The sequence below is a fragment of the Thermobia domestica genome, chromosome 15 (assembly GCF_964235325.1).
Source record: "Thermobia domestica chromosome 15, izTheDome1.hap1.1, whole genome shotgun sequence".
In the NCBI taxonomy this organism is placed as follows: Eukaryota; Metazoa; Arthropoda; class Insecta; order Zygentoma; family Lepismatidae; genus Thermobia; species Thermobia domestica.
The window spans coordinates 114,850,720-114,874,879 of record NC_137468.1 but is presented as its reverse complement, the minus strand read 5'-3'; the positions used below and the strand labels follow the sequence as shown (position 1 = coordinate 114,874,879).

General features: G+C 32.1%; 1 protein-coding gene across 6 annotated transcripts in view; it reads right to left on the bottom strand.

The window, feature by feature from the left end:
- Positions 1-859: 859 nt before the first annotated feature.
- LOC145671208 (zinc finger protein rotund-like) overlaps positions 860-24,160 on the bottom strand; it is a 679,398-nt gene continuing 656,097 nt past the window's right edge. For all 6 annotated transcript variants that reach the window (XM_081740069.1, XM_081740070.1, XM_081740073.1 and 3 more), the window contains one exon: positions 860-10,330. In XM_081740069.1, coding sequence (XP_081596195.1) covers positions 9,149-10,330 — 1,182 coding nt within the window. In that variant the 3' untranslated portion in view covers positions 860-9,148. The remainder of the gene's footprint in view (positions 10,331-24,160) is intronic.

The following is a 24,160-nucleotide window of genomic DNA, read 5'->3' as shown; positions in this document are numbered from 1 at the left end:
TGGCAATTCTAAAATTATTTAATCAGTTGATAATGGTTTATTCTTTATAACTATTCCTTTCTTGTTCTACCAAATATCCCAGTTCCTCCCTAAACATTTTCTATTAGAGCAGAGGTTCTTCGTTAACACTTTCCTAAAAATGCTAAAAAACATATCTTCCAAATGTTATATGGCGCCTTCAATCAAACAAGTAGGAGAGAACACATAAATTTATTGATTACCGATATGGGCTTCCTTCACAACTTCATATGAAATTTACTGTTCTTCCTAGAAATACATAAATAAATTCAGAAAGATTCACTGTGATTTTCTTTCTCTACCGTTACCATTGTTCTTGGATGTGTATTATTCATAATTGAGTTACTAATTGTAACTGTTGCTCGTCCTTGTGCTGAATTTAATGTGTAATTAATATAGCAATAATACGTGTAAATCTTACATCACTTTAATATAGCCTTTGAAAATAATTGAACGCTATATTTGAAAGAACTGGCGACAACGGATTCTCTAGGTTACACCTTCTCTCCTGTCTTTCTTTGTTTTGAAAAAGGACCCCATCATAGTTCGAAATATCAAAATGATGGCTAAAGATTATTTATTTTTGTATTGGTTAATTTTATACCGTTCCGACGCACTATAGAAAATATAGTAAAGATTTATTTCTTACAAGAGACTAACAATTAAGATAGATGAGAATTTAAACAGGATGGGACGAAGGTTAAAAAGAAGAAGAAGAAAAACTTAGGCCATCTAAAATCAATCATAAAAGTGCATATTATACACAATCAATAGATATAATGTTATATTCAATATTTTTAATGAATTTCTAATACATTATGACAATAATGAAACAACATGATACTCTGTTCTCAAATAACATATGAATTTTATTTGAAGCAGGATACTGATATATATTTTTTTACAAGAAAATGTTATGCTTAATTTTTTTTTTATTTATTTTTTAAAATTTCTCATCATTCTAAAATTTCAACCTCTTGCCCTTCTCCCTTCTCGTTTGAAGAACATTAAAAACTATAAATACGTACACAAGAGATGACATCTTGAACAAAGTAGCCATTGACAGATTCATTTAAATATATATATATATATACGGTAAGGTGACATGGAAGAGAGAAACATTGGCTTTGATACTGAGCTACATCACTGTTTTAAGTAAATTCAAACCATTAACACGAAATTTTGAAAGAGTAGGCCATTAAAGTCTCAAATAACACATCTTGTATTACTTCTTTTCATTGTATTAAATATATGATAAAGGAAAACAAATGTGTCCATGCGCATCATACACACATTAATGTAATAAAAAACATAATAAAAAATTGTCATGTAATTGCCTAACTAGAATGATTCTGACGTAAGTACAAATTTGAGATATTGAGGATCATAGAATCGTCTTGAGTCTTTTATGAACTACAGGAGAGGGGATATATATATATATATATATGTATATGTACACATACATATACATATATATGTACAGATACATATATATACACAGACTACTTAAAACACAGATTGAAAGTTTACAAAAATATCACAGCTCCTTTACTTGTCTCTTAGCAACATTCACAAACACAAATACTTATCGTATATAACTCCAGAGTGTTTATAATTTTTATGCAGTGCTTCTTTTACCGTAAATGTTCCGTTGACTTTATTTCTTGTATATTATAAACAGAAAAAATATCTGACTTTTCTACCTTATCGATACCTTTCTTTCATTTATTTATTTTTCGCTACTTTTTACAATATCCTAGTAGAGAATTGGTGGTGCCCAACATTTTTAACATTAATTTTGTAAATTTTTACTTATTCTTAGGTGTTTCTTAAAAGAAAACTCCTCAATACGTTGAATCGCACTTTTTTCTTTCTTTCTTTCTTTTTTTTTTTTTTCGTTTTCGCATACACACCCAAACACACAAAATTATACAATCCTTAGCGTAAGATTGATTCACAAATCACTCTTTTACAGCAGTCATAAAGCCACACACATATATATGTACTAACAAGGACTCTCAAAATATTCTGGTTTCTTTTTTCTTAAATAACCTACATTTGTCTCACTTCTTGTACACGAAGCATAAATACTTTCTGTTTATTGCTTCCAATGCTTCTCACAATTACATTCTCCCTTTTTCCTGTAAGTACAAAGAGATTTCTACATAGCTCAATATTTACATTTGGTAACAGACATCTAAAATTTATTTTTACCTACATTTGAAACCCTCAGAAATAGCACACAATTTATTTTAAAATGCTTCATGCCGTACAAACATTCTTAATATCACAGCTTGTAAGTACCAAAATACTTTCAAACCATTTATTTATTTAAAAAAAAAAAAAAAAAAAATTCAATTACATAGCTGAACATCCAAGCAAGTAAACACATGCATAGTCGTCTCAGTCGAAAACCATATTACATTAATTTAATTAAAAGTAAAAAAATGTTCATTTACAGTCGTGTTATATATATATATATATATATATATATATATATATATATATATATATATACGAAACATTAAGGCCTTTCTATCACATTATATATTAACGAAATAAATTAATTGTACATACCAAACTTTACGATTCAAATTTAGAACTTATTTCCAACGAATCAAGTAAACTTCTAATTACTTAAGTGTACCTAATATAACTTCTATGCCTATGGTGAAAACAATATTCAAAGAAAAGCGAAATCACTATGGAAAGTTTGCTGTGCTTCATCTTTATGATGGGGTAAAAGAACTCTCACATATTCAGAAAAGGACAATATTTGAATCTGATTCGCTAGTTGGCATGTAAACTATATTGTCGCTGCGCTTTTGTGTAAGCGTTTACTTGTTATCTTTTATATAATCGCTTGAAGTGATTTATGATCATTATCACCGATTTGTATTGTTAGTTCATTATTTTATTAGTGATTTTAATTATAAATTTTAGGAGCCAATTAACTATGTCCAGTCTGGATAATTTTGGATATTATTACATCTAGCGTTACAAAGACATTGCTGAAGTCTTCCACGTTAGTTCATGTGTACTTAGCTTGTTTATTTTAAGATGATATGATTTTTATTGCAAGTATGGTACAACTTATTCAGGTTACAAATGAGATTCTGCAAGAGTTAAAAACATTAGGAAGATAAATTTTGAACATTTAAAAAAGTAAAATATAGATTGTTTATTTTCGTATTTTACTTTGAACTGAAACTATATTTGATTTCGTGGAATACACAATATCTTCAAAACGAAAACATAAGCGGTGTTAATAAAAATACCAGAGAAACGTATGTTTACACAAGTTCGAAACCATAACTATTACTGTAAATCCTGTAAATCAAAAATCCATTTGACCGTAATTTCATTTTTTTTTTTTTTAAATCAGAAGCTATAGTTTTATCTTGGACGTTTTTTTCTTTGATTCTTTTTTAGACAGTGCTTGCCACTGTAACTAAATATAGCCTATGGATTTTTTTGTTTAAATTTTAATGAATCACTACACAATAACTAATTTTGTTTTAATCGCTTTATAATCCACTATTTTTAACACATTTTAGCTTCAAGCTATCCTGTGCAAGAATGTCATAACAAACTACTATATACTCTGTATAACGCGTTTTGAAAGGAGCTTTCAAAGAACTATTATGATTTTATTTAAACCAAATTAGTATACCTCTTTCACACAACAAACTTCACATGCATAATAACAGTAATACTATTTTCTTTTCTTTTATTAACGAACACCACCAACTCCTGAACATACAAACCAAATTCTATGGTTTTCATTTTTTCAGTACAGTGTCGCGTATCCGTTGCTTGTGGACAAAGATTAACTATTTAAAACTACATCTGATCCCATAGTCAAAAATAACAATCGGGATTTAATCGAGCTGAAATACTGCATCTGAAATATTTGATAATTTGTTTTATAAACCACTTTCCATATTATTTTAAAAAATAATTTACATTTTCTACACAAACAGCTATTAAACTTGTATTGTCATTACCTCGCCTTCTTTTTCAAATCAGAAAGTCAAATTAAAAAAAAAAAAAATGAAAATTTCAACCTTGTAAAAATTTGAAATTTGGATTGTATCTATTACACACACAAAATAGATCTTAAAGTATTTTCTTGGTAAACTAGGGTATTTCCAACTAAGCCGAAAAGTGTGCCTCTTTACTTCATACATATATTTTCTGATAATATTTTGAGATGAAGCCATCAATTTCAACAAAATTTTCTTGGATGTAAAGAAAGTATCATTCTCTGTAAGTTAAAGAGAAATGATCAATATGTTTTTGACAAAAAACATGTATGTAGTGAAATAAATTTTTGTCATTACCAAAACTCAATGTCAGAAGTAAAGCTAAAGAAAATGATTAACAGCACTTAAAGCTATAGGTTAAATATTTACTTTCCAAATCGAGAATTTTGAAAATAATTTACTTAAGTTTTAGCCACGTTACAAATAATTATTTTCGTATTCTCTTATTGCATCACTAAAGAAACTAAATCAAAGCTATATCTTTTTTGTTTTTTTCTCGTATCTGTATACACAGACAATGAATAACATTTAGTTCTCAATTATTATTAGAGGATTTCTGAAAGAATGAGTGTCAATATTCTTCTTCAACGTGACTATTGTTTTATAGAAATGTGTTTATATTTGATGAAACTTTTCCTTAAAAAATAAAAGAAAAATATGTTTTATAAAAACTTCCTTCAAGACCCACTAACACTACTAAACTTAAAGGCAAAATATTTCATATACACTAAAACAGGCTTTGATACATTATCTTTTCTCAATTTCGTCAATTCATTTCTAAATTAAATTAATTTCTAAGAAAATTTATTTTTCTTGTACCTGTTTTCGAAAAAGTATAATTTATGTTTAAACCTTGTGTTCTCATGACATCCAATTTTAAAATCTACTTAATATTGAAGAACACTGATAATGAATTTTCAATTAGCTTCTAATTAATAGAATTCTGTAATTATTTAAATTCTTTTATTTGTACTAAGTACCACAGGTACGGAACACCTATGAAATCATAGATAAATATGCCCACTTGAATAACGGGTTAATTTTTTCTCTTAATTTATAATAAAAGTTTTCATTTTACTCTTTTATATATATATATATATATATATATATATATATATATATATCGGGCTTTCATCTATTTCACGATACGACAAATATGTTTCTAGATTTCCGAAATACTGTATTGTGGAAAATATGACAAATATGTCAGTTTAGAGTAAACATTCTTAAGTAATTTTATCCATAGAGAAATCAACCTTCGAGGGATATCAATCATAAAGAAAAAGCAACAGATAATGAAATAATATTAGTGTGTACTTAAAAGGAAGGGCTTGAAGGAAGTCTGAAACGAATTTTTATTTTTTATATTTTTCTTTATCCTAGCGAAACAATGAAGTATGAAACAATAAATGACTTTTAAATTACGAACTCACCGAACAGTCTATATAATCGAGTAAACAGACTGTAATCAAAATAAATATACATTTACGAACATTCTTATATTTTGTTGAATAAAACAAAACGAATCAATATAAACATATTAGTCTTTAAATAATAAACTTGTCAGATTCTACATACTCATTATGTGAACAATATGGATAATTCTTATTTTAATATTTAAAAGCTCACAGTAAGAGCTGGAGTTACTTTTACGCTACTTTCACTGTTCTCTATCTATTCTTCTTTTATCCATAAGACATTATCTTCTTTTAGAAGAAAAAAAAGAAAAAAAAGAAAATGATAATCCTTTACATGTTTAAGTAACACTGAGGAATATATATATTACAAAAAATAAACAGCTTAAGTATATATTGTGAATATTAACAATATTTTAAAATATTTTATGTGGTGTGAAAATGACGGACGTGAGGTAATAACAACATACAATACATGTTTACCTAACAGTCAAACATGTAGAAACACCGAGCACAAAAAGGCATAAAATGCGATCGGGTAAAAACATGAGCGAACGTACATACACACAATTTGACTTGAGATGCATTTTTTATTATTATTATTATTTCTGTTTACAACAATACGTTTAAGATTAATAATATTGTAATATGTTTGAGCTTCTTTCATTTGAAATACAAATATAACATCTACAGTAATAATTTATATTATAATTCATTGCTATATTCAGTTAAAAGCAGAAATGAAACGCCAATTAAATGGAAGAATAGAGACTAATTACGAAAACATACTTCACAAGTATATTCATGTCACAAAATAAGAAAAGAAGAATAATTTTCTTGCAGCAACTACTAGTATTTATTTTTATGAAAAAAGAACCAATGGTTTCATTTATAATTTACCTTAACCTTGAAGTACAATATGATTTGTTAATAGTACTGAATCCATTAACCATTGAAGGGCAGTTATTGTCATCTACTTACATATATATATATATATATACCTACATACCTGTATATACTAAAAGAACCAGGTCCACAATAGTTACTGCACACGGAATTTTTGAAAGATAAATTGATGAACACAAGTGGTTAAATGGATTTTTAACATGGTTCTTTCATTATTTACGTGACTTATTAAGTGTACAATTCAGATATTTTCTTTCTTTTTCTTTTTTTCATTATCATTTTTCATTTAAATATATTTCTTTTGAGAAGGAAGGCACAATTTGTATATAAATATATTGCTTATATATATATATATATAATTTTTTCAGTACAAGTTATAGCTATTTATATCACTTGCTACAATTCACATTTAGTTTTTAAAAATTCTTATCACGATGCGTTGTTTTTCTCTATGAAATGTAAAACAACGTTAGCATAAAATTTTATCTTTATCGATTGAAACTAGAAAACAATGTTAATGAGCAAAATTCACTCGTTTCTTGTTGTGTGTACTGACTTCATAAAAATGGTGAAAATTATGGCATGTAAACACTTGGAATAAAAGTAAACAAATAATCGTGACCCATGGATTTTTCGGATAGTCTATATAGCTATTTTGAACCATCATAACCATAGATTTTTTAAGTCTTTTTGAAGATAAAGATTGGAATGACAAATGTATATGAGCAAACACATGGGCTCAGAAAGAGTTATTTGAAGGGAGAAGACATTAACACAAACCGATAAGATGTCCGGCAAAAGTGTATCGGACAATTGGAAATATCAGAACAATATTAATAGTTGTTGTACAACTTACACAACTAACACAAATTGAAGTTTAAAAACAACAAAAAAACCAATTATAGAGAGTAACGTGTTGTTCACCACCTCTCTCCCTCATTCGCACTCAACTTCATTCGTATACAACCACTCAATATACACAAACATACATACATACAGAAACACAGATACTGAAACACACTAATAAATCAACACTCAAACTCACTTATATGCACATACACACACGCTCTTTCTCAGATGCACTCACACATATTTATTTATATATATATATTTATATTTATAAAACGTCCCGAGTTTTTTTATTATTACTAAAAATTTTTCGTAACACTTTTTTTTTAAACGACTCACAGTGGACATAATTGAGAGAGAAACTAGCTTTGGTTTTACACAAAATGGGAGGGTAGGGGAGGGGAAAGAAATATCGCGTCACTGTAACGATTAGGACCGTCAGTACTTATTATCAATAACTGTAGCGACCATTTGTTCTGCTCAAAAAAATAATAATTATATATAGTACAAGGAATTATAATAATTATGCTCTTTTCTATTAATAATAATAATAATAACAACGTCATTTGAGCAGTATATTGGCAGTATGAAAGTCCTATATCACCGATCTACAAAATTCACTGTTGTGCATATTCCACTTCATCTATGCTCTTATGCGACTTGAACTCGTGATTTCCAACTTTTGTTTTGGACAAAAATAACGATTAGAAACAGTGTGGTGAGGTAATAAAATATTGCACTTCAGCAACAAGGTTTGAAATAACGTGCGAGTGACGAAAATGAAAAAGAAAACAAAACTCTCCCTTTTTATTTTATCTCATTCTCTCATTTATCTTCTCTCTCTCTCTCTCTCTCTCTCTCTCTCTATCACCGCGATATATTTTAAATAAGAACAAAGAAAGATGATAAAAACCTACTATGTACAAGTCTTTCCGCCACATACGCTTGTGTATTGTATACTACTTTACTTTCTCTTCTTCGTACTTGGCCACTCGATTAAAATATATTTTGTATCCCAAACAGTTCTCCAACTCGCTGCTGAAGCTGATTCAACATATAACACCAATCTTCCAAGAAATCACACATACAGTATTTAGCGAGCATACGACTCTCTCAGACACAGACAACTTAAGACTAGCCACTCCTTTATAATAATGCTGGTCACCACACTTACCCGTCCATCCACCCACTTAATACATTCACACTACAGAGCACGCATACATATTCAACAAACAGACTATTCTTAAAACTTGCTTAAAAGACACGAAATTGTCACTTTTTTTTCACAATGAGAAATCAACATTAACAACATTGGTCCAGTGAGCGTTGGATGGAACACTTCTTTTAAAAAGAAGTATGCAGCAGGTCTGCACGAGTGCACAATTTAAAACATTTGAGTCAATTTCACTGTTTGTACATTGAGATGTTCTTTAAAAAAAAAATGTTTTTTTTTTCTTTCTTTCTTAAGCGGTGGTTAAAACACAGGTACCAAATAATTTCCATCTTCCTTTGAAACTTATTGAATACTTCTGTACTCTTCTGTTCTTCCGAAAAATAATTTTATTAATATTACTATTATTACCGATGTATCACTAAACTTCCATACGCAGGAGAAAATTGCTAAAACAATATAATTATTTCAATGGACTAGGCATCTTTCATGCCTAAAGTTGATCTTTTAAGTTCATTTTTAGCTATAAACGTCTTGAAGAATTGAGAGAAGGGAAACAAGAGAAATTAACAGCCTGTACACTCAATGTCAACGGTTTTCCTAGATATGAAAACGCAACAAACAAAAACAAGATGTGAGATAGTACAGCACCCATTATTCTCTCCTGCAATTTCTTCACATACTTCCTTCTACAAACACATTATTCCCTACGATGGAAATTAATATCCATAATACGGGAATTGTTATTGGCTTTTCTCCTTCAGTCCCAGAAGGTGCTCACTAGCCATGGAAGGTTGATGTGCATAGTTTCTGATTTGGTGCAAGGAGATGAGCTGATTGGGGAAAGTGTTGGAGGAGGTCTTCATGTCCATTCCTGTTACCTGACTCGGAGTCTTTGGAAACGAGATGGGATCGTACGGTATATAAGGTCTAGAGGAACTGGGCATACTAAGTTGGGCTCCTGTTGTAATGGGCAACATCGTTGCAGATTGAATTGGAGTAAATGCTGATGTTGTTTTCGAGGTTACTATGGCTGATTCGTATGATACTTGAGGAGGTGGTAAGTGAGCACTGTGCCTCAGATCTTCGCCGCCGAGCTGTCGATGATCTACAGATTCTCGTCCAAGAAGACGTCCATGAGTATCTCCCAGCGTTGACTGAAGACATGCTTCTGCCATTCTTTCGTGAGCCATTCCGTCCAAATTGGCGTCCGACACTTTCGGCCAATACGGATGGTCATTTGTACTACCCCCGCCACTATTACCGCTTCCTCCCCCTCCTGCATTACTGCCGGCACTATTACCGCCCCCACCGCTACTGGTGTTTGCAGTGCCGCCACCACCGGTGTTTCCGGAACCACCAGCATTGTTACTGTTAACATTGACTCCAGTGGTTCTAATGCCCAAAGCTGTGATGGGAGGCCTTTTATCAGTCCTTTCTGCATGTTTTTGCATATGTTTTGTGAGGTAAGTCTCTTGGGTATACGACTTCCCACAGTACTGGCAAATATGTGTCTTGAGATGTTTGGATTCCTTGTGTTTCGGAATGTGCTCAAGAAGGGAGGGTTCATCCGAAAAGCACTTGTAACAGGAGTTGCACTTGTACGGTTTGTCCGTTTGATGGCAGCGCGAATGACTCTGAAGATTACTCAGTTGAGAAAACGCCTTGTTGCAACCCGGGTGACGACATTTGTACGGCTTGTCGCCTGTGTGCGTGCGAATATGCTGCTGGAGGTGACTGAGTTGCGTGAACTTTCGTTGGCAAATCTCGCATCGATATGGCTTAATCCCCAAATGGATTCTCGTGTGTTGTGACAAGTAGGAGCTGTTCGCAAAGGCCTTGCTGCACTGTGAACACTTGTATGGCTTCGCCTCACGCATGTGGATCTGTGTATGAAGCTGCAGGTCTGCCTTGGATCCAAAGATCTGCAAAGAGCACAGAAGAGACGGGATCAGTTTCCTTGGTTACCAAAATCTCCCCCACAAGAATAAGCGGGAAGAAGAAAAACTAAAAAGTTAATAATTACTAATTATTATTATTATCATTATTAATATTATTATCATGGTATAGCTATGACACTGCACTTGCCAAGCCATAAAAGACAAGGAACAAGCTACAAGCGCAGTTAACTGTTAATAATAAAAAGAAAAAATTACATTCAATGTTACTACTTTTTTTCGTAAAAAAAAGAGATCAAGATTATATGTTAAAGTTTATTTTTCTTGTATAAAAATACTAAATTTATTTCTCAGTAAAACACCATGTGAAGAAAAATATAGGAACTACTTAGAAACAGCAAAAGAAGAAGCAGTTAAACTACACGAAGAATGCCGTTTAGGAAGAAAATACAACGGCTAGGTTCTTTTTAAATCCCCAGTTTCAATGAAAGAAAGAAAGCAAGAAATGAAAAGAAAAAAGAATTTGGAAAACTAGTTCCTTTATTTTTTGCATTCCTCATCTCTACTGGCTCAAGACCTTACCACAAATTAAAAAAGTAATAACAACAGTACTTTTTTTCCCTCTCCTGTTCTACTTAATTTGTTCAATAGGTTCCAGAAAATATACTGATTCAATTTATAATACAGATTTGGAAACCAAGGCAGGCAAACATGCAGCTACTCTACATACACATTCCACAGAATGTGTATTTTTTTCTATATTCTTGTATACTGTGAACTTTTTTCTTTAGCTTGTAGGTAAGTAACTATCCGAATGTTGTATAACACGGATTGCTGTAGATTCGTATGGCTGGTGATCTTTTTGCTCAATCATTCTCATCTCTTCAATACACTACAAGATAATGCTCCAAGTTGGGAAGTGAAATCACTTTATTAGATTTCTCACATCTCATCATCTAAGCCTTTGTACAAAATTACATGTCATGTGTCGTCTAGCCACGTATATCTACTAAAGGTACAAAAGATTATCGCTTATGCTTCTAATTTAAAAAAATAACCTCTCTTGGGCGCTTTCTGCTCTTCGTATGTTTTAAAATCTCGTTTGTATTATATGAAGTTTAGATACTCATATATATCACACGACTTTCGACTCACTTCACGAAGGCCTTTTTACTCGTAGGAACACTCACACACAAGTTGGTTCATACACACAATCACACATACAAATACATAATACATAGTATCTAAACGCGGAGAATTAGCAGTGGAAGTTGATCATTAATGACTATAATGAAATAATAATGATCTGTTCGCAAATCACTTGTCTCTACTAAATCTAATGAACCTATAGGTGATTTCAGTAGCGAGTCAGAATTTAGGCACAGAATTTCAACTTTATTGTACAATCGTGTACGTTGATTGATAAAGAATTTAGAGTCAATCTTGTTGATTTGTCAGAAGAACATTATAAAGCGAACAACACATAGTAACTGCAGCGAATATAATTATAAAATGTATCAAAGTACAATGCTATGATAACTTTTAGTGGCTTTCATCGTTGCTTGGCCACTCCTTAATATATTTTTAACATTATATTAAATAAATAGTAAAGTTGAGAGAAACTTATACGATTTTCTTCAAAAAAATAATAACAACAGAAAAACTTGTTCGTTTTGTTATGTTTCATAAAAAATATTAATTTTCAACTGTAGTCCAAAATTTAATCAGAATAATTACAATATTTCTTTCAAGTACAAAACAATAAGCTTTCTTAACTAATTTGAAGAGTTGTAGAAGTTTCTTGCGATCAATTGTATATACAAAGCAGTTGAAAAACTAGAAGAAGATGATATTCATATTGTACAAGAAGAAGTTTTCTTTTAAATTAAGTTCTTGCTTCTCTTTTGATTTACTTATGTGAATAGTTATGCTTCAACTGAAACTCGAGTTTAGACCACATAGTTTCTAAACTACATGCTCATATTTTAACTCACTCAATTACGCCTGTTATAACATAAAATTAATACTTTAGGCTAATTCTTGAAAACAGTTGCGTTGGTAATGCACTTTAACTTCAAAAATTTATAGAACTCGGGGTTTGTTGAATATTCATTAAAAAGAGAAATAGTTTCTACGGAAGTTTCTTCAAAACTTAGCTGTACAAGACTTTTTCACCACATTTAAAAATGAGTCCGTAGCGTAAAGAATATAAAGACGTAACAATCTCACGATAGAATCTTTTAAGTAAATCTAGCTAAGTAAATAATGCTTATATTTCGATTAACATCTATGATTGTTTTCACAAAAACAAGATTTAGTTGAAAGTCAGTTAAATACGATAATAGACAAGAAACTTCTGTATTTGTCAGGTTTTGATTTGTGTCGAACTTGATTGCATCTGAAGTTGGCAACTCAACTTGACAAATAGTTAGCAAGTACGGTGTTTTCGTCTTTCTCGTTTATTACCTGACGCACCTGATCTGAATCTAAATTTTACTCTTTTGAGAAAGGTAACATACGACAGAAACTGAACTATCGAAATGTGCAAGTTATTTCGTAACAGATATTGAAAAATTTATGCGGTAATATTTTTCATAAGAGGAAAAAATGGTATGTAATTGTTCTTCTATTAGTTTCTTATATGAATTTTCTTTTAATCAAAATGAAATTTCATACTTTTATATCACTTCCACTGCCAAAACGCCACGTTCACTAAAAAAAAGTTTTGGTAGATTGAACATGTGTTATGTCACTAAAACTATTTAGCTACATCAATACAAACAGTACATAGATACTACTCTAGAAATTAGTGTAAGTTCTACTAAAAGAGAGTCTACAAAAGATTAGAATAGCAAGAAAAGCTCAAGCAAAGCAAATTCCTTAAACCAAAACAAATTTAAGGGTAAAAATACGAAGTTACACACAAAATGTTAATCATATTAATTAGCTTCTAAAATCAAAAGGAGCCAGTAAAGCGTTTCGTACACAAATAACACACAAACACTACATTGAACATGTTACAGTAATAGTAAACAAAAAATAAATTTTAAAAATAAATCTAATTAATAAACAGAGTTACACACAGATTAGCCTTGCCAACTATAACCAATCATAGGCACAATTGAAATTGCCTATCATGCTCAACTTAGGACATTTTTAAAGGAAAAAGTTTCAAATATAATATTGTTTTCTTAGGCACATTAATTTAACACTCTTTATAAAATGCTATACATATCTGATTTTAAAAAAAAAGCGTTTTGTCTATTTTTCTTCACGGCAAATAAATCTATTGATCTTGATTAGAACCTAACTATAATACCATATCGTTCGATCGCCAATAAAAGTATATAGCCAATTCAAATATGTATACTATTTCGCCAATATCGCTGTTTCCAGTGGAATAACGTGAATGTGGTTTCTAATAACCTGAGAAAGTGACAAGTTCTACGTTAAGGGAACTATATTCGAATGATCCATTCTGTCCGATTAAAAAAAAAAAAAAAATAAAATAAAATAAAGATCATCTAGGAGATAAGTATGATAACTTCAATTCAAAAGAACCACCACTGAAATGAAAAATGTATTGTGCATTTCTGCAAGTGAAATTTCACTAAAAGTAACAGTAACTTTTTATTAAACGGAATTCAATTATAGTGTATAATAATGAGCAAGAATAAATTATTTCTCAGTATTTGCAATATCTAACATTATATGATACTTTTTTCCCCATTGTTTATATTTTTCAAACTTAGAAGATGGAAATGTGTATTTAGATAATGCACGCATGTGTCGAGTTTTAAATATATTGTAAGGTACCATCATAAAAATAATTTCTTGATCAGTATTAACTTTTAATTATTATTTCTCTCTATTGGCTTCCACTATATAATTTCTTCCATATATGTCCCTTTATGACCAAGTGGAACATATGTGCTTTCTATGGTTCTGGGATCCATGATAAAAGTATGAAGTCCAAAATAAATAAATCTAAGTCGTGGTTAAAATTACAAATGTATATAAAGAATCCAGTCTCATATAACTACGTGGATCGAAAGGGTTGGTAAACTTCAATAAATAAATTCCTTCTAGGGGACACGGTAGCTCAGTGGGAGAGCGCTCACCTCTGATAAGAATGATCTTTGGTTTGATCCCAGGCCAAGTAATCAAAAACATTTTTTCTGTGGGTTTTCTCGGAGTCCTCTCTTTCCCCAACATTCTCATTCTATTAATTCTTACACTAATTATTCACTTTCACTGATCATCTGATTTCTTTAACCTACAGGGCTTAATCCTGGGACGTTAAAGACTTTTTTTAATTCCTTCTATGTATTCTTTATGATTTTCTTATACTGGTTAATAATATATATATTTCATTTCGAAAACATTCTCTTTGAGAGAATTTCTTTCCAATTATATTCAAATGCACAGATTAATGTAATAAATGATTTATTCTTTCTATATTTACAATTTATTAGCACTCTTCTCTAAACTTTCACTATACTGGTGCAGTTAAAGGTATGACTTCGAAACATCAAAGTATATTACAAAATTTAGCATTCTTGTCTAGTTTCAGTGCATAAATTAATATGAAAGCGAATTTATACTGTAATAAAACAAATTATATTAGAAAGACACCATCTGATCTTCAATCACAACTCTTTCTCTCTCTCTCTCTCTCTATATATATATATATATATATATATATATATATATATATATATACACAATACTTCAATATGCGTTAATTATAAAATAGTTCTTAACATAATAAGCAGTCATTATTTAGAGATGATATCTATATGTCATTTCATTAGTCACTTTTCACGCAAAGATCACCAGAACAAAATAAAATGTCATATGATCCTTTAATTGGCGAAATTCTCTGTAACTAATGCCCATTTTTAATTTCTACGTATGATACGTATGTATGCTAAAATATTGAAGATATTATCTCGAAGAATGTTATTATGAATTGCTAAATATGTGATCTCATTTAGCAACGCCTATATCACCTTGCAAGCACATAGCCTTTCGTGGTTGATTGATCGAGGTGGAGTCGCATAATTTATCGATGATATATTCAAAATATATTTATCGAGGGTTGAGAGAAGTGGTCTTCAATCAACAAATTTTTCTTACGCAATACTTCGTTGTGGACAGAAAACAGCTGGTAACATAACGTTGAGCCACAATCATTCTTCTTTAAAGATGAAGAGAAACCACTCTTTCCCAGCACGAAGCCTCAGTTCCAGTTTCCAGCCTGTCAGCCAGATACAGAATATTATCGATAAAGTTAAACATAATAAATCAATGCTTACTATCCCGATCTTTCATATTTTGTTGAAGATATGATGTCAAGATAAATATGTACAAAGCTTTCCGTTTCGTAGCACAGGTGCTAATACCTTTTTCTTTGGTAAAACTAACTGTTGAGAGCTACACATGTATCAAGTTCTCTCATTTACAACAACAATGGAAAAAGAAAGAATATGCAAGTAAAACGTACGGTTCATAATATCGATGTAACCATATATTTTAAAGGTTCCTTATTTCCTTCCTTTTCTAATAGATTTTATAAAATGTCTATGTGACATGTTTCATTGTCTTAAACAATGAGTCTTGTCTTGGAAAGATATATTACGTGAAAGAAGGTCTAAAATGCAAAAATATTCTTCATATTCAAGTGGACTGTTCATAAGAAATCCTTTACAAATTATTCTTACATTTGTTTCACTTTAACCTATAGAAAATCGAGGAAAAAGAATGAGGCACATCTAACTGAAAATAAATATGAGATTGATTAAGGAAGGATTCTGTTTTCTGTAAAACTGATAAAACACTTTTAAATACAAAACGAAACATCTCTTATTTGGTATGAAATCACTGCAAGTTCAAAGCATGAACACTTCCTTTCTACTACTGGAAATCCCGTTGCCCTGCTTTAGGCAATCAACTTTCAAAAGGACAATAGTAATCACAACTGATACACAACTATGAGAGTTTTAAAAGACAATAAATTCTTTCTTAGCAGGACAATTAATGAAACCGGAAATTTATGTATTAGTGTTTTTTTGCAGAACAAGACAAGAAAAGTTATTATCTTCAGGACTTATATATATATATATAATACCACGAATTCATATGTTTACTTATAATAATTTGTGAATATTTAGATTCTTCTTTCATATTTTACTACCAAATAGTACAAAGTGCAATCAAAGACGAAGAGAAGGCTGATCCAAATGTTTAAAAAAAATAAAAAATATTTAGCCTTACAATGTGTAGTCTACTGTCTGTACACTTCTATTTATCTACAGGAACTACTTGATAAATTGCAATTAACATTAGTATGAAAATGTAGGAACAACTTTAAGTGTGTCTGCCAATTTTGGGCCGAAGTACATAACCAACGTTAACTTTTTATTTTCCAGAATAGCTTCTGAGATTTGTACTAAAACTGAGTGGCCTACCAAGTTTGGGTGAGGCAAGTAAAGGCCAAGGTCCTACCCCGACAAATATCTCAAAACTGACTTTAAAATAGACATGCTAGTAGTAACGAGCCTTAGAGGTCCTGTAAGCCTCTGAGGTGGACTGGTCAAATATAGGAGGAAAATGGACTTAAGAGCGGAAGCCAAGTTTAAAGTAGTAAGTGTTTATTGGTTACTCGTCAAATGACATGCCCAAAGGAAAAGTTTAAAAAAGCATATACTAATCTCAGAAGGATATAGAGTCGTGGGTCTGTATGTAATGAGTATTAAATTGTATCTTCAAAATAATGCATTCATTACAATATTTCATATCATATGTACTTAACGTCAGGTACCTCCATCTTAAATATATTACAAACTAATTTTATCGCTATGAATAACTATCACAAATAATAATAATAATAAAAAGGCTTCCGAGTGGTTGGCACACATTGATTCTGTGCGTGTTGTCCTATGCTTGATTTTCAATGGGATAAGTGAAATTAATATCCCGTATTAAACTATAGATCCACATCATATATTAATAAAATGGGGGTTAAGCTTCAAATTTAGTGTACACTTTGCTCCGACTTCTAGACCACATCGAATGTACAGAAACTCATATTAAATTAACTATCATAATGAACACTTTACGTAAGTCTATGTAAACGTAAGAGTGCCTCGGGACCTAGGCGAAATACTTCTCTTATAATACAAGTGAAATTGTGAAATCCGTTTATGGATTAAATATGAATCATAATATTTTTGTCACAAGTACTAATAATTAGATGTATATTCATTTCCAGTATATATTGTTGAAAAGGGAATGATATAAATATAATGGTAAAGAGGTATACAAACAGATTCGTAAAGTACATGCATATACACACACACAAATGTTGAGGAAAAATTGACAACAGATGGTATAAGTTGATCAATAATGATAGCAATGTGCCAGGCATATGCGCCTCAAGTGGTTTAATTTGGTTAATGAAAATCGCCCGCAGGCAGAGCATTTCATCAATTAGTTTGACGGGAGAGACATGAAGGACTGATTGGTCACTTGAGTTTCATAGCACGTAACGGCACTTGGGTGCACTAACAGAACTAACCTACCCTACCAAACCAGTTGTATGAAATGAGTAAAAGACTAACGTGCGAACTCAACAAAATATTTTCAATACAAACTCGCTGGAGTTAAGGTATATTCTGATTGTAACGTAAATACAGAATATAAATACGAAAACAACTACAAACATAACTTAGAAGAAATCTCGAAAATACTGTTATTATTTATGTAAGCAAACAAATTACAATGTTTTAACAAATTGGTTTCATTTCATATACATCATCGGTGAATCTAGATCCTGGAAGGCCGAGGGCCTCCTCTCAAAGTTATATTTGTCCCCCTGGATATCTTTGGTTGGACATATGTGAACGAAACACTTATACCTGAACGGACACCGTCCCTCCCAATATACCGGAAAGTGATACACAAATTGGCGCCGCTAAGAGCATCATCTCCTGTTATTAAAACGAGACTTAATGCAATTTTGAATTTATTTCATGTTTTAAATTCCCAACCAAAAAGTACACGACCGTAGTCAAATTTAAATAATAATAATAATAATAATAATAATAATAATAATAATAATAATAATAATAATAATAATAATAATAATAATAATAATAATAATAATAATAATAATAATAATAATTCAAAAGTGCAACAATATTAAGATTTTATTCATAAATTTATGTCCAAAAGTGACTCTGGCTTAAGAAATGCGAAGGTTCAACGCCACAGGAAGTTAATCTTTCCACCATCTATTCTTTGCAGAGCCAAGTAAATCCGAATTGTTATAACCCACTTCCTTAAGTTTTCTCTTACTTTATATTATTCCATTATTTCCTTAGTCTATCCAACACTCATTCAGAAATCCAACTACATAAGTTGCATTTTTCAGGTGTTTCTATTATTTTGATAGCAATCTATCTATCTATATGTATCTATCTGTATATCTATACAGCCCCGGATCCAGGATATGATCAAGGGAAGGGCTAAACCATAGTTTGCCGCTTTATCCAGTGTGAAGAAAGTAGGATTGAAGCACATTTTATCCAGCGTATAGCCCTATGGTTCCAAGCATATATATACATATATTTGAAACATAAAAGTCTCGAAGCAGAATGAAAGCGAGTGCATCAGAAAATAGTGAAAAACAATCGCACAAATTAAAGAAAAAAAATACGCCAGAAACTTTCGCTAAATATTTCATCATGTAGACAAATTAAACAGAGAATTTATATATCTATAAAAAAAATATTTCACGGAGAAATTAAATGTCGACTAAAAGCAGGGAATTCGTGTTACTATTCGGTTCAAAATCTCTTGTCGTCACGAATTCTGTCGAGGAATTTGAAGCTTAAAATATACAAAACGATAATCATGCCTATTGTTCAGTATGGCTGCGAAACATGGTCACTTACTCTGAGGGAAGAACATAGACTGAAAGTATTTGAGAACAAGATCCTGAGACGAATATTCGGACCCAAGAGGAACGGGAATGGGGAATGGCGGAAACTTCATAACGAGGAACTACATAATTTATATGGTTTACCCAACATTGTTAGGGTCGTCAAGTCTAGGAGGCTTAGGTGGACGGATCATGTAGCTAGAATGGAAGAAAATAGAAACGCTTTCAAAGTCTTGACTGGAAGACCAATCGGAAAACGACCATTAGGAAGACCTAGGCGCAGATGGGAGGACAATATTAAGATGGATCTCGCAGACATTGGAATACAAAGTAGAAACTGGATGCAGTTAGCTAAGGATATAAGTCAGTGGAGAGAGCTCTTGATTCGCGGCATTGAACCTCCGGGTTCCATAGACCATAGAGTTAGTTAGTTAGTTTAGTTAGTTATAAAAAAATATTAATATATTTATATCTTTAACTCCTTTTCCCCGCATTTTCCTTTTTATTTATTATTCCTTCACTCTCCTGCATTCTTACCGACCCACTTGTCCCATTAGTATAATTTTATTCAACTAAAATTACTGCTTTCGGTCTGGTAACAATGTCACGTGATTCTGAATTTCAGCATGATGCCTATCTGGACGCTTCACTTCTAAATATGTTTCTTTTTTTCTCTATTTTCTTTCTACCTAGCTGACGAAGTTTTGAGTGAAAGTGCTTATAGTATACTTTCATTTCTACTGTTCTTCCTTTCTTCTATTTTCTTCCTACTTCTTCCCTTACCTAGCTGATGAAGTTTTAACGAAAGTGCTGCTTATAGTGTACCTTCATTTCTACATCTGTTCCTTTTTTTCTCTCTTTCTATTTTCTTTCTTTTCCTAGCTGTATTATTTGATGCCCATGGTTTTTAACCTATTGCGTCCCTCCATCTTCAGCATCTCTTCAGTTACCTATGTTTTCCTCGGTGCTCTTTCCATCTTGTCAATGTCGTTATTGAGTGTATCTAGCAGAATCTGCTTAACTTTTTCTCAGTTTTTTTTTCACACTGCCTACTCTATCGTCTATTTCACAGAAATTTTCTTCTATCTCTTCTTTCATATTACTGTCCATACTTCTTAGTCGTTTCTTCTCCTTTTTTCTTGATTTACTATAACCAGGTTGGCACCTCCTCTACTAGGAGATTGCGGTCCGAATCAATGTCCGCTTCTGATAGTGCCTTAACGTCCCGTACACTATTCCTGAAACGTTGCTTGACGAGCATATAATCGATTTGGTAGTGTCTTTATCTTTTGGAGTTTCCACGTGTAAAGCTTTGTTTTTCCTCTTGTTAAACTACGTATTTGTCACCATCAAATAGTGCTGCCTACAGAAGTTGATCATCATCTAGTTCTGTGTCTTTCTTCTGCCTAGTTATGATGATCTCACTATCTTATCCTCAGATCCTTCTCTCACCATACTGTTGAAGTCTTCCATTACTATGACATTAAACTAACCTTTCACTCCTGATGCAATACGTCACTAATCCCGTTATATATTACTTCTACTTCAATGCTATTATGGTTAGTTGTTGGCATATACACTTGTATTACAATATCCACTGGTTTTGCACTTAGTTTTACAAACATCAGGCGATCACTACATCATTCCACCGTCTTTACTTTTGGTTCTCTTATTTTTCATTGCTTTCGCGACACCATTCTCGGACTTAACGCCATCCGAGTAGAATACTGTGTAGTTTACCAATGCTATTTCATCTCTTTCTGACCATCGTACTTTACTTAAACCCACTATGTTCACTTTACCCTTATCCATTTTCATATTCAAATTTTTAGGTTTCCCGCATGTCATAAAGTTCTTATGTACCAAGTTCCTATGGTGAAATGTAAGTAATTATTTTCTTCTTTGATGATTCTTCCCATAGTAGTTCCCACCTGGAGATCCGAAGAGAACTATTTTACCCCGGAAGAACTATCATTATATTTAGTGTCCTCCTTCTATTCTTCGTCCCTCGTAGGAAAAAATAATGTGGTAGTATCCCATTTTTCTTTCCACATGTCCATGCCATACCTTGTGGTTCACCCGCTTTTCAGAACAGTTTCCGCTGCTAAGGACAAGAATGTGCCCTGACTTCTATCCACTCATCCGCCCTCCGAGAAGGCCATTGGCACCTTAATATAGACTGGTAATACTAGCGTCTATCAGGAATCTCTTATAAAAGAGCTTAGTTTTATCCCTCAGGAGTAAACCCCTTGATATTGTACTATCTAAAACTTAATCCATGTCCTTCTTACATACATGTTTTTATTTTGGGTCTCATCTTGGAGAAACTAATTTTTTAGACTCAAAAATTTTTACCCCTTGCCTTCCTGAAAAACAAACAATTTCTTTTACATCTGTCTAGGCATTTAACAAGGAAAATACTTTTAATTTTTAAAAAATGAAATGAAATTATTAATTTGATGCCTCATCCTCCTGTCCTTTAGGCTACAGGAAACGATTTACGAAAGTGAATGATTTATGAAAGAATTAGTGGAATTATCACGTGGATGAAATAGGAGAACCCCGAGAAAACCCAAAAACACAATGTTCACCATAAATTCACGCAACCTGGGATTGAAACCAGGTAATTTCTTGTATCCGAGGTAAGCGCTCTGCCACTGAGACACCTTGTCTTTCCCCATTTCCCACTCTTTTCATTCAGGAGCAAGGTTTAAGAATCTAAAATACTGAGGGAGAGAAAAAAGATATATTTTAATGATTATTTTCGTTGTAAAAAAATGAAAGATAAGTATAAAGTGTACACAGATAAACTACCAAATTTATGCAGAAAAATGAGTGATCACACCAGTATGTAAATGCATTAAATTAACAGAAAGAAAAAGAACTGAATACAGAATAATGAAGCTACACATGTGGCAACATTGCTAGAGAATAGGTTTCAAGTTCAAGGTCTTTTTCCTGATGACGAGAAGCAGAAGCAGTCTGTCAAATGGTTGGGGGAGTCGAGTGAAGCAGATGAGACAGCAGTGGAGTGATTCTCTCTCCCTGGCTGGCTGCCGAATTATTTATTCTTGGAGAGACCATGTTCTTCCGACCCAGCTTTCCTTGCTTCACTTTCCCCTCTTTCCATCAATGGACTTAGTTCAAGTCGCCCATTATGATGGACAATGTTGGTAGAATTTGCCAGCCTTGCATTTATATTTTATTATTCGTTACCTTAGGATAGATTTGGCCTTGCATGATGTTTTACAAAATTGTTGGACATCAGGTAAAAGATCTATTGTCTACTTAAGGACACTACATTACCAGCCAGTTTGGGAAAAGAAAGAAATCTCTCTCAGATGAAACAAATTAGAAATATCATATACTTTGCACCATTCCTTTGATATTAATTTGCAAATTTAAGTCTTTATTTTGCTTCCCACGTTTCTCAATGTTAGTAAACAACTTAAAAACAACAAATAATATAAAATGTAGCAGATAGGGTCGATCTTCAAACAAGAAGAATAAAGTTTAAGAAATATAAAACCGGAAATTAAAATAAAGTAGAAATATCCACATGAAGCAGAATTTTCGGATACGTTGAAACACGTGTTCAGTCCCTTCTAATAACAAGTTTATATACTGAATTTCACACATCCATCTTACGCAAGTTTTCACGTTGAACATTTTCTGAATAAAGAATCAAAAATTTTAATATTATAGAGATTGTTCTGCTTCTTCCCTTCCCCTTCCCCGTTCCTTTAGGAGAGATTTTTTTTTTTTTTTTTTTAACGCTGAAACACGTATTCTGTTACGAGGGGCGTCCAATAAGTTATTTACCTAGACAAAAAGGAATGCAGATAGCCTCACTTCGTAATCACTGTTTTTCGATGTAGCCCCGATGGAGGTCGCCATTTGCGGACAGCAAAGAAATAATAGAGAAAAAAATAGTCTTTGTCATGGCCTGAAAACTACTGGGAAACAGCCTGTTGGACCTCGCTGTCTGACGATAGGTGTCAACGTAGGTGTTTCTTCAGGTCTCGAAAGAAGAAATAGTCACTAGTGAGAAACTTGATAACCAAGCGGTGCTCTAACTTCTGCAAATCCATTGTTCGCCACGTCACACAAACATTCGCTACGCGACGTAACACAAACACTCCTCGCGGACACTGCGTTGCTCCGACTAACCTCAAATTACGCACGTGTCAGGCGTCATTATGCTCCGCCCCTCCCTTCCTGTCTAGGCAGATAACTTATTGGACGCCCCTCGTCTTTTGAATATATATATACTACATAGTACATATAAAATCATATTAAATAATCTTATAATTGTTTTTCCTAAGTCTTTCCTGACTAGCTTAAAATCTGGGTGCGCTGTTCATGACATCGAGGTACTTGTCAGGCACTCGAATTTCTGCACTATATGAAATATATTGAAAACAGACATAGGTCCATGTAAGTAGTATTAGTGAGTAGAAATGCGCAAAACCAGTTTTTTTTTTTTTTTTTTAAATAAAACCTGGAAATTGTTTCACGAAAAACCGAAATTTTATTTTTCTACCGAAACCTGCTTCCCTTTTCTCCAAAAGAGTGTGGGACGTTTATTAAATCCAGTGTAATTTTCACTGAAGATAGTATCTGTTTTTGTTCTTGTAATACTAGTTTTCAAATAAGTTAACGAAGAAGTAAAACTTTTTGATAAAAAACCAAACCAGTTTTAAAACAGAAAACTGTTTTCGATTTAAAAAAGAAACAAAACAGTTTTGAAAACCGAAACCGGTTTAATAGAAAACCAAACCGGTTTGATAGAGACCCGAACCGGGTTTCTGGATTCCATTTTTAAACCAGTTTTTTGTGCCTACCACTATTTGTAAGTACTAAATTGCCTGCTTTCCAAAATTTGTCATTTTTGTCATTGTCGAGTGTATTCT